Consider the following 14,533-nt stretch of genomic DNA (forward strand, 5'->3'; position numbering starts at 1 on the left):
GTTTATCCCTGTTGTCTGGAAATTGAGAGTTCCCCCCTAAAATTCATGTATTTCTCTGGCTTCTCTCCAAAAACAAATTGATGACTAGGGATAACCTTAGGAAGAGACACATCATCAAACCCCTTGATTGTGTTTACTGCTTGGAACAAGAGTCTTGTTCTCACCTATTTTTTGAATGTATAGTTGCTAAACATCTCTGGGCCCACATCGAGGAATATTTCTCTAGTCAGATTGGCTCATCCTTCGAATATGTCGCCAGATTCTAGATTGCTACCAAAAAGTGCTCAGTTTTAAATATTGTTAGCTCAGCTGTCCTTTGGTGCCTCTGGAAATATAGAAATGCTATGATTTTCAGTAACACCTCCTAGATTTCCATTACGTAGGTCTTGAGGTTGATCAGGAACATGGTGAGGAACTGGGCGATTCTCTCCTCCGGATCGGATAAGGACAAGTTGATGAGCTTCGTGGAAACCCTAACAAGATCCCTCCAGAAACCGTTGGCGATCACTTGTGGCTGAACAAGGCTCGACCTGCTTTGGGGCTAGAGCCGTGGGCTCGTCTCAAGATCTCTGATGAAGATGATGGGCACCTGGCACCGAAAAAGAGGGACATCCACTATGCTACGCCTTCCAGCCTGGTGGATCCGCTTGCTTACTGGTCGCCGCAGGCTGACACGGCCCCTTGGCTAAAGACCATGAAGGCTTCGCTGGACCCTCCTTGTGTCATTTGAGTGCTCTGTCCGCTCTGCCTTTGGCACCGCTCGGGTGATTTGTGTTATTCAGAGAACATGTTCATCCACCCCCTTAGTTTGTAGCTTTTCTACCTTTGCTTTCGAACTGCTCTTTGAGCTGCTGTATCAGAATATGTTGTGGTTTCGTTCTCAGCAATGGAACCGGGGAAATGCTCCCTGTTTTTCTAAAAAAAAAATTATTTTATATGTTATTATATATTATTTTTATTGTCATCATATATTTAACAGATACTTACATATGTAAGAAACAATATCCCACATCTTATTAACTTATAAAAATAATTTCTTAACAAATAAAATCCTGAATTGTTTTGGCACGAAAATCCTAGTGATTGTGTACAAAAGCTTGGTAAGATTTAAGGACGAATGTAATAATATCACTTATTATTTAAATATATTTATAACAAAATGCTCAGCCCCTTTTTATTTTTTGATAACATTGCTGGCCCAACCCAACATTATAATTAGAATCAGCCCAGCAAAATCATGTATTTTGAGAAAGTGCAAATGGTCTATAATTTTTTAGGAAATAAAATAAATGGACCGCATGGAAGCTATATTATTTGTTCACCCAGCCCGGCTAATGGCTGTAATTCAAAAAAAAGATCAAATTGACTGTAAATTCTACCGCGCAAAAAAAACTGTAAATTCTGAAAAAATAGGTTGAATACGTGCCACAATTTTGGAGGCTGAAATGTGGGCCAATAGGTCGAAGCCAACGCAAGTCGTTGTCGATTTAGTCAACAAATGATTCTGACATGTTAGCCGTTGGATTTACATCCAACGACCGGCATCCATCTTCAATCTCTCGTCTTCTTCCTCCAGCGCCGCCGGGACCACCTCCCGCCTCCTGCTGCTAGCAGCTCTGCTTAGCACGCTTCGCTATGAAGCACTACTCCACTATTGGCCAGGCCATCCCTCCACCCCTCCACACCTCCTGTTCTTCTCCATCGACTGCCGAACCACACCGCACTAGAACCAGTTAACCCTCGTACACCTCTCCGTCTGCGACTCTACTCCCGCATCTTCCCATCTCCGGCTCGTTGCTGTCCGAGGCCTCGTCGTCGTCCACCACCTTGGATGCGCTCGGCGCGGCATGGTCAACGTGGTCAACGAACGACACCATCGGAAGTAGACTGTGCGTGGAGAGGCTGACAGCTGGTTCCACGACCGCACACAAGGAAATACCTCCTTATTACGCGCAAAATAATGATTCCTCCACCTGACATCTGGGACCCACCGGAAGGGCCTCTGTATTTCACGAAAATAATGTGCCCCCCGCTGACATGTCGGACCCACCAGCTATCTTCTCACGCAAGGAAGTGCCTCCTTATTACGCACAAAAAATGAATATTCCCCCTGCCAGCTGGAACCCAGCATAGTGGGAGGCTGACTTGTGGGCCTACCAAGTTGACGGGGACGGAGGGATTTGTCAACTTAGTCAATATGAATGATTCTAGCTCCTGTTACCATACGATGTTCATCCAACGGCCGTAGTGCTTCTTCAACCTCTAGTCTTCTTGCTCCAGCCGCCCAAACCAGCGCCGGTCGTGCCACGTGCTCCTGCCTCCCGTGGCCGGCTGTGATGCCGCGGAGGCCTCACCACCCTCTACTACTCCCACCGCTGGCCAGGCCATCCCTCTACTCACCCAGACCCCCTGTTATTCTGCGGCGACAGCAGCCTCACACCGCAGCCGAACCAGTGAACCCTCGTACTCCTCTTCGCGTGGGCATCCACTGTTGCGTCTTCCCCAGCTCTGAGTTGTCCCCTTCCTAGTCCTCGCCATCGTCCACCGCCGTGGTGCTCTCGGCGCAGTGTGGTCAACGTGGTCAAGGAACGACTTCCATCGGACATGGACTGTACGTGGAGAGGCTGACAACTGGGTCCACGGCTGCAGCAAGCAAGTGCCTCCTTATTACGCGCAAAATAATGATTCCTCCACCTGACAGCGGGGACCCATCGGACGGGCCACCATATTTCGTGAAAAAAATGTTTCCCCTGACTGCTGGGACCCACCAGCTACATCTTCGCACGCAAGGAAGTGCGTCCGGGCAAAAAAAACGATTCGCCCCCCTGACTGCTGGGACTCACCAGCTACATCTTCGCACGCAAGGAAGTGCCTGACAGTCGGGACCCACCTGGTCGAAGCGTACGTAGCGTTGTTATTCTGGTCGCGAACGTGTGTGTACATATATACTGGTGGATGTAGAGGCGCGCACGTGTCGTAGTAGAGGCGCGCACGTAGCATGTACACGTACGTACATCGGCCAGGGTGCAAGAAAGAAAATACGGCCACGTATGTGTACATACGGGCGGGGTCTCGAACGCCTACTTGCGCATACGTACGGCCAGGGCTCGTGTACATGGCTGGGTCGGAACGGAGAAACAACGTCGTCGTCGTGTTCATGGGGAGGCAACGGAATGCGTCGTGTTCATGGGGAGGCAACAGAATGCGTCGTGTTCATCGGGAGGCAACGGAATGCGTCGTGTTCATCGGGAGGCAACGAAACGCGTGGGAGCCAATCGGCTGGGTCAGAACGGAATGCGTGGTCGTCTTCATCGGGAGGGCTTGGACGGAACAGGCGATGGAAACGAGGCCTGGCGTACTGCACAACGGAGGAAACGGACCTCCTACGTTCGAAACGGGGTCATGTTGATCGGGAGGGGTTTGGCGTACCGCAAAACGGAGGAAACAGACCTCCTACGGTCGAAACGGGGGTCCTATTGATTGGGAGGGGTGTGGTGTACCGCAAAACGGACGAAACGGACTTGTGTTGGAGCGCTACGGTCGAAACGGGGGTCCTGTTCATCGGGAGGGGTGTGGCGTACCGCAAAACGGGACTCCACGGGATACTGTTCATCTCCACCGTCGACCTCCTCTAGCCTCCACGGGCTCCTGTTCATCCAGCCTCCACCGCGCGCTACTCCACCGACTACTGTTCAACCACCCCTCCACGGGCACCCCTCCACCGTCTACTGTTCATCCAGCCCTCCACACCACGGGGTCCTGCTCAACCACCCCTCCACGGGCACCCCTCCACCGTCTACTGTTCATCCAGCCCTCCACCACACCACGGGGTCCTGTTCATCCAGAGGCAACGCCACCGCTCACTGTTCATCCAACCCCCCCCCCCCCCCCCCCCCCCCCCCCCCCCCGCAACGCTCACTGTTCATCCCAGAGGCAGCATCGATCGGCTTCAGTTAGCAGCAGTAGCGAAGGAATCGCTTGATCGGGTTCAGTTAACAGCCATCGATCGACCGCTTGGGTTCAGTAACGCGTAGCCTGCAGTGCAATTGCTCGGGTTTAGTTAGAGCCCAACGCCTCGCTCGGGTTCAGTTAGAGCCAACGCCTCGCACACACGCACGTATGTGTACGAGAGAAACGCGCATCGCTCGGCCCCCGACCTCCCACCGTAACCGGGAACTCCCCGAAATTTTCCTCCCCCTCGCTTCAACCACGGTTTTTTCCATCATGGACGGCCCAAAGAATGTCATGCAGCTACGTCTCCGGCCCGCCCAGGACGAAAAACCCATTTTCTGTCATGATTTTTTGTCATAGATGTAGGAGCCCACCACATCTATGATGATACCGGGTTTTGTCACAATTATCGTCATAGAAGTGTCATATGTATGACAGAAAAAAAATTCGTTCGGCCCAAAATGTCACGGATGTGTCTTTTTTTTGTAGTGCACGTAGGGCATTGGAAGTGGTTGTATGTACAAAACCGTCTACGTTGTCCATGATATTGGAGGCGGTTTCCACAATTGTCACCGCTAGACCGAGTATTAGCGATGCAACCTTTGAGGCAGAGTGGGAAACCGTCACCGGTCCATGTATCAAAACTGCGTCCATGGCCTGATTCTATTAGTGAACCAGGCACATACATTCATTATAACCATCATTCTCACATAAGAGAAAACCCATCTAGAAGGAGTAGGGTGATGTTTCTAGAATAGGTGGGCTCTAACCTACGTAAAACGTCCACTATGTGAAATCACGTCCTAGATTATCCAGGTATGTCTTGCCTTCTCAAAAACCCCAAATCATGAGTATTGCTACGAAATCCTCACGAGACAGTGTACAAGGAGCACTTTGAAATTGATCATATAATGCTAGTTTATTATCCTTTTGGTTGTCAAGGGCATCATGTACTCTCTAGGGTGTGTACAACTTGATCTATGACCGATATACTTGGTAAATGTTTGTTTAATGTGTAATTAAACAGACGAAAAGACGTTATAAGTCTTCTGACATATGAAAGGCAATAAAGATTACATGCTCAGTAATAAGGGGCCTAGTAACCTCGAGATTGTGAGTTAGTCGGAAATATATTTCATGAGGAGTAGTAAAATTATGAATTAATTCATAATTTTACCCTCACTCAAAGAGCTATATCTTGGAAAAGATGCAAACATACAATCATAGCATCATTGGTGATGCAAGCTAAGTGTGTGTCATGTCAAGTCGCTATAGTGTTGTTGTATGTCTATTATGGGGTTTCGAGTGGTAGAAAACATTTATAAACCACTTGTATTATAATGTGATAATGAACCCATAGTTGTCTGTTCGAGCAAAAGCAAGTTAACAGGTACAACCAGTATCACTGGCGCAATTTTTTTATTGTGAAAAATATAATGCTTAATCAAACAAACAGTGTTAAACATAAAAGTTTGAAAAATATTCTTGCAAATCCTCTTACTAAAAGGCTTACCGCCCTATATTTCCATCATTGTATTGTTGGTATGGGTTTACTTGAAAGCCTTTTTATTCTAGAAATGAGGACCAGGTAAACAAACCAATTCACATCATGCATAAGGATTTTTCCCACCAAGACATAGTATGATGCGCTATACACGCTGATTTTTTTAAAGAGAAAACTACATGAAGTGTTACGATGACCTAAACATCATAAAGGGCTTATGATTAAGGGTGGATGAGTTGCCTCACATTTTGGGCTTCTCCTTTCGGCCCGACTAGGCTCGTGAGGCCTCCGAGCTCATGTAATTCCAATGCGCATTAGGATACATGGCATGTCAACCCGGTAAAGAGAGTAGAGCGTCCAATCCAGGGAGCTCCTACTCGGCGCTGTAGGCACCCGAAGGTGCAACTGGCGCCTACAGCGCGCCCTCTGTGGGCCAATTCTACACTCGGCCCAGGAACAGAGTCGTTCACGTCGCGGAAAAAGGCACGCAAATAATGACAGAACGGGGATTCGATCTCACGCCACACTTGCCTAAATTTCTTCCATTTACCAATACAACTACATAACGCTAGTGAACAAAAGCAACGCGAGTTGTTTTAGAACTAATGCGACGCACTATTTATTACTCAACCATATACTATACCACTGAGATTTTTAGTTATTTGAAAAATAACTGGGAAAATGTCTATTTTTCTAATGAAAAACAGTTCGTTCAATTTTGGAAAAGTTTATGAATTTCACAAAAGTTCATCAATTGTTGAAAAAAGTTCATCAAAATGAAAAAGAGTTTATCGGATTTGAAAAAAGTTCACTGGTTTTGAAAATAAAATCATCGGATTTGAAAAATGTTCACCTATTTTGAAAAAAAGTTCATCGATTTCGAAAAAAGTTCATTAATTTGAAAAAAAATTCATTCAATTTGAAAAAGTTCATCGATTTTGAAAAAAGTTCATCAATTTGAAAAAGTTCATCCATTTTGAAAAAAGTTCATCAAATTTGAAAAAAAGTTCATCGTATTTGAAAAAAGTTCATCAAATTTTAAGAAAGTTCATCAGTTTCGAAAAAAGTTCACGAACTAAAAACCCGCGCATTTAAGAAAAAAAATAAAAGAAAAAACGAAACAAAGTAGAAAAAAAGGAAAAAAGAACGAAACGAACTGACAACGCAATAAAAGAGGAAAACGAACGAACATACACGAAGATGGTTAGTGGCCTGGTGGTTGTCGCGCATCTTTTCGAATGATTCGACTGTGAGTTCGATCCCAAGCACAGCAACCTTTTTTTAGAGAAAACGAAGATGAACCATTTTGCCAAATAGGAAACGCCTCCAATCCATGCATATCCCCGTCATAGTGTTGTTTGAGTAATAATAGCCAGCCCACAAAGCCGTTATAGTGTTGTTTGAGTAATGGCCAGCCCACAAAGCCGCCGCTTGGTCCTTTCATTTTTTTTTCTTTCGTTCGCTTGGCTCGTTTTTGTGCTTCACATTTTTTTCCTGCTCATATGTTGCTAACTCAGCAACAAACACTGGACATTTTTAGTTTATGAAAATGATGACATAAAAAATGTTTGAGGATTTCGAAAAATGTACATGCATTTTAAAAATGGTTTGAAATTTAAAGTAAGTTCACGGGTTTTGAAAAAAATATTCTCCACTTGGAAAGAATGTTTGAACTTAAAAATGATGGTGTATTTAAAGAATGTTCACGGATATGAAAAGATGGTCACGAATTGTAAAAAACAAATAACGAATTAAAAACAATCATGAATTTAGAAATTTTATGCATTTGAAAAATATTCAAGTTTTCTGAAATAGAAAATTTTAAAATGTTCATGAAATTGAAAAACAGGCTCACATATTTACAAATGTGCATGAATTTTAATAAATGAAAATGACAAAAAGATAACCAAAAAAGAAACAAAGTAAAGAAAAGAGAAAAGAAAAGGAAAATAAAGATCCAGCCGAATCTTCTAGAACCTTCCCAAAACTAGGAACACTTGAAGCTTCATGGGCTGTCTATTTACTCAACACAATGTTAGAGGGGGTCTATGTGTTTCCAAGGGTGCTGTTATGTGCCGCCCACAACTTGGAAGAAGCCCTCGCATGCACTGCCTCCTACATGGCCCAGGAGGTCCACCACTCACGAGCAGCAGCCGTAAGTTCCGGAGCGTGTGAGTTTTTTTTCTTTTGTTATTATTTTATAAAATTATATTTACTTAAAAACTCAAATTTGAGAAATGCTTAATGCATACTCAAAAATAAAAAAATATTCGAAAAAACATTGGTCATCTATTAGAAAAAGATTAAACATGTATAGAAAATTGTTTCTAGTGTATAAAAAAGTACAATGAGTATGAAGAAAAGTAGACATCAAAACATATATTGGAAAAATGTAAATGTGGTGTTAACAAATTGATATCATTAACAATTGTTTTGAGTTGTATTTGAAAAATGTTTAAACATGTCCAAACAAAAGTTCAAAAACATATGTGTGCAAAAAATGTTAATCATGTATATGAAAAACAATTAACCTGCAGAAAAATATTTCTGGTGTATAATTTTTTTACTGTGTGAATGAAAAATGTAGAACTCAAAACTTATATTTTTTAAAATGTAAATCATGTATTTAAAAAATATTTAACGCGCATAGAAAATGTTCAGTTGTATACAGAAACTGTATATAATGTGTATGAAAAGTAAAGTAGACCTCAAAACATATATTTGAAAAAATGATGTATTTGAAAATATAAAATATGTATATAAAAAAGTTCATGTTTTATCGAAAATATCCAATATGTATGAAAATCTTAGACATAAAAAATATATAATTACAATAGTATTAATCATCTATTGGAAAAAATAAAAAAGTGTATAAAAATGTTTCTGTTGTATACGAAAAATGTGAAATGTGTATGAAAAAAATATAGACATATGTTGGAAAAGAGGAAATGGAAAAAAACTGATGAAAACCAAAGAAGAAATGAAAGAAAAATAAATATAAAAGAAACATGAAAACGGAATAGAAAACCGGAAAAAACAATAAAGAAACCAATACAGAATAGTGGAACACAATGAAAACTATAAACTAGATGAAAACCGAGAAAAAATAAAATAAAATAAAATAGTAATAAGAAAAACAAAAAAAGAAACCAATGTGAAACTGTGAAACACTATGAAAACCAAAATAAAACCATTGAAAATAGAGAAAGAAACAAAAAAACAGAGAAAAAACCGATAAAATCGGACGAGCGAGTGAGCGAACGAAAGGAGTAACCGAGCAAGCGAAAAAATATGCTAATGAGCCAGCCCATACGTGCGGACGCTAGAGGCGCGCCAGAGCTACATCTCACAATAGGCAAGATATAACTCTAGCATGTTTCTACTCCCTCTATTCGGAATTACTTGTCGCAGAAATGGATGTATCTAGACGTATTTTAGTTCTAGATACATCAATATCCGAGACAAGTAACTCCGAACAGAGGGAGTACGTCTAAATGGGATATTTTGATGAGGCGCCTTGCTGCTCTTCGCTCCTCAGTTACGTCGATGTGCTACAAAGCTAGGATTCGGGGCTTGGGGTGCCGGCGCCATGACCCTCCATGCAGCTTCCGGCTCGTCGCCACACGCAACTAGCTACACTCAAGGACGACATCTACTCATCTCAACACCTACGCAGCCGCTCCCTAACACTGTCGCTCAAGCATGCATCTAAAAGTAAGGATATGGACAAGGATTTAAGGCACCCAAGTGCGGGGGCAATCAGGCCTTGGTGCCGGCTTTTTATTTTGGCTTCCGATTTTTAAGGTTCTATATCTTTTAAATAAAAAAGTTTAAATTAAGTCATGTTTTTCATATTCATGTTTCTCGTGACCAGCGCTTTCAGGTAAGATCCATTTTGAATATATTTGAACAACTTTTAAAAAATGTGTTAAGTTTCCATGTTGAAACTTAGTACGAGCGAGCGATAAAAACCAATTATTTTGTATCTAAGACCGCAAAAAAATTGCTTAAAATTATATCTCTAAAATTGGTTGAAACTTGGCAGTTTTAGATGCAAAAACTGTAAGTTTCATTGTTAAAGCTTAAAGCTTATTTGTGCCCTTGTGCAGGATCCAACTACTACTCGAATCGCGAGGCAAATCAAGCGGGCGGCAGAACTTGACAGGTGAGTGCCCCTTGAGAATTTTCGCAATGGATAAGTTACAAGTTAAAACATGAGAGGCCGTAAAAAAATTGTCCTCTTAGATGAATTCAAGATTTTTGTCTTTCATATTAACGTAGTAAATAAATTGTACCTTCTCAGAGACTAAGAGCGAATTCGGAAGCAATAGCAACTGTTTCTTTTTTGAACATAGTACGGACGCAAGCGCTCATATACATGCGCATATACTCACCTCTATGAACGCACACACGCACATCATATCCCTATGAGCACCTTCGAAAGACTAAGCCGGCATATCATTTTGATAAATGCGAGCATTAAGATTTGAACCCTGATAGGCTGCGGATACCACAGTCCCTCTAATCGTCCAACTACAGATTGGTTGATAACATTTTCGCTAACCAGAGCGAAGTTGTAACAGTTGAAGGCTAATTAACCAGTTAGCTTATCGACTTAATTACGCAGGAAAATAAGTGGATGCTATTTTTTCTACTTCATTCCAGTAGGAAACTCTACAGGTCGTAATTGTTGTCTTCCCACAATGAAAAAGAAAGAGGAAACAAGTCGTTGGGGCAGTCAGAGCTAAGAAGTTGTAAGAAGAATTTTCCTGACTAGAGAGAAGAAGTTGTAATAATTGTTAAAGGCTAATTAATTAACTAGTTATGCCCAAAGAAAACCTGGTGCAGAAAAATAGCCTAACAATATGGACCAGAAGTAATGGCTGTCTCTAAATTAGCTACTCAACTTATAGTTAAATAAAGCAGATAAATAATCAAACGTTGGCAGGTCATTCTCACATGTGCAGCAAGCGCACGTACAAGCAACAAGAATTTTATACCAGAAGTACTTTACCGCTACGCAGAAGCCTCTTTCTACTCACTACTTCGTGCAAGCACCGTATCTCACTATCCCCAATACTTAATTACGTAAAGGTAACTATATATGCCACCTAGTTCCATTTGTTAAACCAAAGAAAACCACACACATACTGCATACTACAGTTAGTTGCTAGCAATACACACATCATTTGGTCAACATGGCCATCCCACTAAAGGTTTTGCTCCTTGCCATCCTCGGTTGCCTCTGCCTCTATAGTTCAGTTCTAGCAGCTCGCGAGCTCAGTGATGACTTGTCTAGCGTAGCAAGGCATGAGAGTTGGATGGCCCAGTACGGCCGTGTGTATAAGGATGCCACTGAGAAGGCTCAGAAGTTTAAGGTGTTCAAGGCCAATGTCGAGTTCATTGAGTCCTTCAACGCCGAGAACCACAAGTTCTTTTTGGGCGTCAATCAATTTGCTGACCTCACCAACGAGGAGTTTAAGATGACAAAGGCTAACAAAGGATACAAAGCCAGCTTGGAGAGGGCTCCCACGGGATTCAGGTACAAGAACGTGAGCTTGGATGCACTTCCGGCAACAGTAGATTGGAGGACGAAGGGTGCGGTCACTCCCATCAAGGATCAGGGTCAATGTGGTAAGTACATAGTATAATGATGTCTGTCATATATATCTCGATATTTTTTGTTAAAATTTTATGTGATCATGTATGTCCCACAATACAATCATTTGCAGGTTGTTGTTGGGCATTTTCTGCTGTTGCTGCAACCGAGGGCATCGTCAAGCTAAAAACTGGCAAGCTTATCTCTTTATCGGAACAAGAGTTGGTAGATTGTGACGTCCACGGTGTGGACCAGGGCTGTGAGGGCGGGCTCATGGACGATGCGTTCAAGTTCATCATTTCAAACGGTGGCCTTACTGGTGAGTCTAGCTACCCATATACGGCAGAAGATGGAAAGTGCAAGAGTGGATCCAAAGATGCCGCCACCATCAAGAGCTACGAGGATGTGCCGGCCAACAATGAAGGTGCCCTCATGGCGGCTATCGCGAACCAACCTATTTCGGTAGCCGTGGATGGTGGTGACATGACGTTCCAATTTTACAAAGGTGGAGTGATGACTGGTTCTTGCGGCACTAACCTAGACCATGGCATTGCAGCTATTGGCTACGGAAAGACGAGTGATGGCACAAAATATTGGTTGTTGAAGAATTCATGGGGAACAACATGGGGAGAGAATGGGTATTTAAGAATGGAGAAGGACATTTCTGACAAGAGAGGCATGTGTGGTCTTGCCATGGAGCCTTCCTACCCTACTGCGCAGTAAGAGCATCAAATGCCACACATCCACGTACATACACGAAGATTAAATAAACATATGCACCTTGTCTCTAGGGATTCTCTTATATGTCTTCAATTTGTGTGAAAATATACGTAGTTATGTATTGGCAATTTATACATCATGGATATTGTGTAAATATGTTGAATATGTACATGATGGTCATGATTTATTTTTTTCGTGTTGTATTTGGTTTTATGCTGCTACATTTGATTTCATAGTCCTCTTGGGGATGAGCCTATTAAAATATGTGTTGTGGCAAGTGATCCATGTGTGTATGCTTCTCATAGTTTACTGTCCTACAAGTTCTCCGTGTGGCAAACAAGGAATTCAGCATGTTCGTCTTCTCCATGGTATTATGCATGTCACACACGACATCCATTGTAAGACATATTACCAATCAATCTACCTTCATGATGTGTTCTATGACGTGTTATTCGTGTCTGATCTCCATGTGTGAGTAGTCGGTAAGGTATGGATTGAGGCAAGAGCCTTGCAACCCTCTGTATATGTTGTGGGGATCAATGGAAGTGCTTTGAATTAATGTCCCATATGTGTGCAACAAAATTGTTCCGGAGATGTCTCTTGTCTCGTCTATGTTCTTCATCCTTGCAGATACCTAGGATCATGGAGAGTGAGCCATGGAGAGGCTAAGGACAGGGGGGCCGTGAAGTGTTGTTCTGAACACCAATGACAGAAGGGTTTAACATGGTAACATGGATCCTATATCTAAGGATTCAAGAGGTGTAGTCATTAAACGCAGAAAGCTCTTGTCTAATTATTACAATCTTAATTATCGAGGCAACCCCATGAGACGGATAGGGCCTTCGGTTGGACAACCGACTCTTGATGCAGGACATGTGCTGGTCAAGACGTAATTTGGACACATCCCCACTTTGTTTCATAACTGTCACATCTCGATGGGTGACTTCCAGCGCGCAAATTAATATCATATTTGGTCCAAACATAAATGCATGGTTGTAAGCATTAAGACCTCATACCCATACCTATTTTTATTATAAGAGTTCCCGTTCAGTTTGTTTAGTTTGATCTGGTCAAAAGCTGGCATTGTTCGTTACAAAAGCTTGCTCGAGACCCTAGCTTAAAGGGGGTCTTCCTCCCATGGGTTCGATAACTCAGGGTCACCTCTGGGAAAATAGGAGAGAATCTTTCCCGCCCCATTTCTGGATTAGTAAAGGAAGTAATCAGTGGGAAACAATAGGTCGTGGCTCCGACGGCGGTAGCGGCGGATCAAGGATTTGAGGTTGATGGAGGCAGCGATCTAGATCATGTTTTTAGGTGCTCCGATGGGTAGTGTAAGGGTAAGAGGCGGCGACTTCCATTTATAGATGATCGAATGTGTGGGATTGCATGGCGTGGCCTACAAGGCCAGCAATACTGGTGTTGCTCCTACTGAAAGTGCGTTATATCGACTAGAGGGGGGTGAATAGGCAATTTTTACAAATTCATCACTAAGGAATTTTAGGGTGAGGAAATTCCTAAGCAACGAACTACTTAGCAGCGGAATAAGTACTCAGATGCAAGCATAACAGAGTAGTAGTATAGTCATCATGATGAAATGAAGACAAGCACAGAGTACAAGTAGCATAAACACAGGATAAGCAGGCTGAAGACAAACTGACTAAAGAAATTGAACTGAGGAAATTGAGAAAGTCTTCAGTCAAAGTCTTCAAACAGTAACGATCAAGTACAACAGTATCTGAATGAGGAAATGAAAGAATTGAGGAATTAGAACCAGTAGCTCGGTGAAGACGATGATTTGGTAGACCAGTTCCAACTGTTGTGACAGTCATATGTCTGGTTGGAGCGACTAGGTATTTAAACCTGAGGACACACAGTCCCGGACATACAGTCCTCACCGTATTCTCCTTGAGATAAGGTCACACAAACCTCGCCCAATCACTTGTGGTAAGTCTTCAGGCGACTTCCAAACCTTCACAGACTCGGTCACTTGCGATCCACAATTTCCTCTTGGATGCTCTAGACCATGACGCCTAACCGTCTCGAGGATGCACAATCCTCAAAGGTAACAAGCGTTAGTTCCACACAAGAACAATATCTTTAGTGATGCTCAATCACTTTGGGTTGGTAGGTGTTTGGGTTTGTTTTTTTCCTCACTTGATGATTTTCGCTCAAAGTTCTCATAGGATGGGATGCTCTCAATGACAAGTGTCAGTTTCTTGCGGAGGCAGCCAACCAGCTAGTGGTTGTAGGGGGCGGCTATTATAGCCTAGGGAGCAGCCCGACATGATAAGACATAAATACCCTTCAATGATATGACTGTTAGGTGGGTAGATATTTTGGGACAGCTGGCGCGTAGCACAGCAATGGTCGGAAATTTGACTATCAAATTCCTCGGGGCTATCATGTTCCTCACTTGTAGGCAATTCGCACTGGCGAATTCCTAACTCCTCAGTCAGAACAAATTCCTCAGAGACTTGAAGATCTTCGTCTCTGTCACTGAAGAAATTGACTGAACTGTATGAGATTTCCAATGGCTTCACTCGAAAGGATTGGTAGGTCTAGGATTTTGAGATGAGCATCACTTGGAAACTTTTCCTTAGTTTTACCTCGACCCTCTTTAATAGTACGGTGTTTCCTATGACTCAAGAAAGATAAAAACAAAACTACGAAAACAGAAGTCTTCAAGCTTCATATTCCTCGCATGAATATCAAGTCTTCAGGAACACACCAATTTCTTCACTTTCAAAGTCTTCAGTTGA

At 42.7% G+C, this 14,533-nt stretch overlaps 1 protein-coding gene across 1 annotated transcript; it reads left to right on the forward strand.

The window, feature by feature from the left end:
• Positions 1-10,653: 10,653 nt before the first annotated feature.
• On the forward strand, positions 10,654-11,777 carry LOC125518648 (senescence-specific cysteine protease SAG39-like). The gene is made up of 2 exons (XM_048683470.1): positions 10,654-11,089; positions 11,188-11,777. The coding sequence occupies exons 1-2, from the start codon at positions 10,654-10,656 to the stop codon at positions 11,775-11,777; spliced, it is 1,026 nt and encodes a 341-aa protein (XP_048539427.1).
• Positions 11,778-14,533: the final 2,756 nt, after the last annotated feature.

The sequence above is a fragment of the Triticum urartu genome, chromosome 7, assembly GCF_003073215.2.
Source record: "Triticum urartu cultivar G1812 chromosome 7, Tu2.1, whole genome shotgun sequence".
Classification (NCBI taxonomy): domain Eukaryota; kingdom Viridiplantae; phylum Streptophyta; class Magnoliopsida; order Poales; family Poaceae; genus Triticum; species Triticum urartu.

Coding starts and splice junctions, on each gene's coding strand:
- LOC125518648 (XM_048683470.1), top strand. CDS start 10,654: ATGGCCATCCCACTAAAGGTTTTGCTCCTTGCCATCCTCGGTTGCCTC. Junction 11,090..11,187: donor CAAGGATCAGGGTCAATGTG/GTAAGTACATAG, acceptor AATCATTTGCAG/GTTGTTGTTGGGCATTTTCT.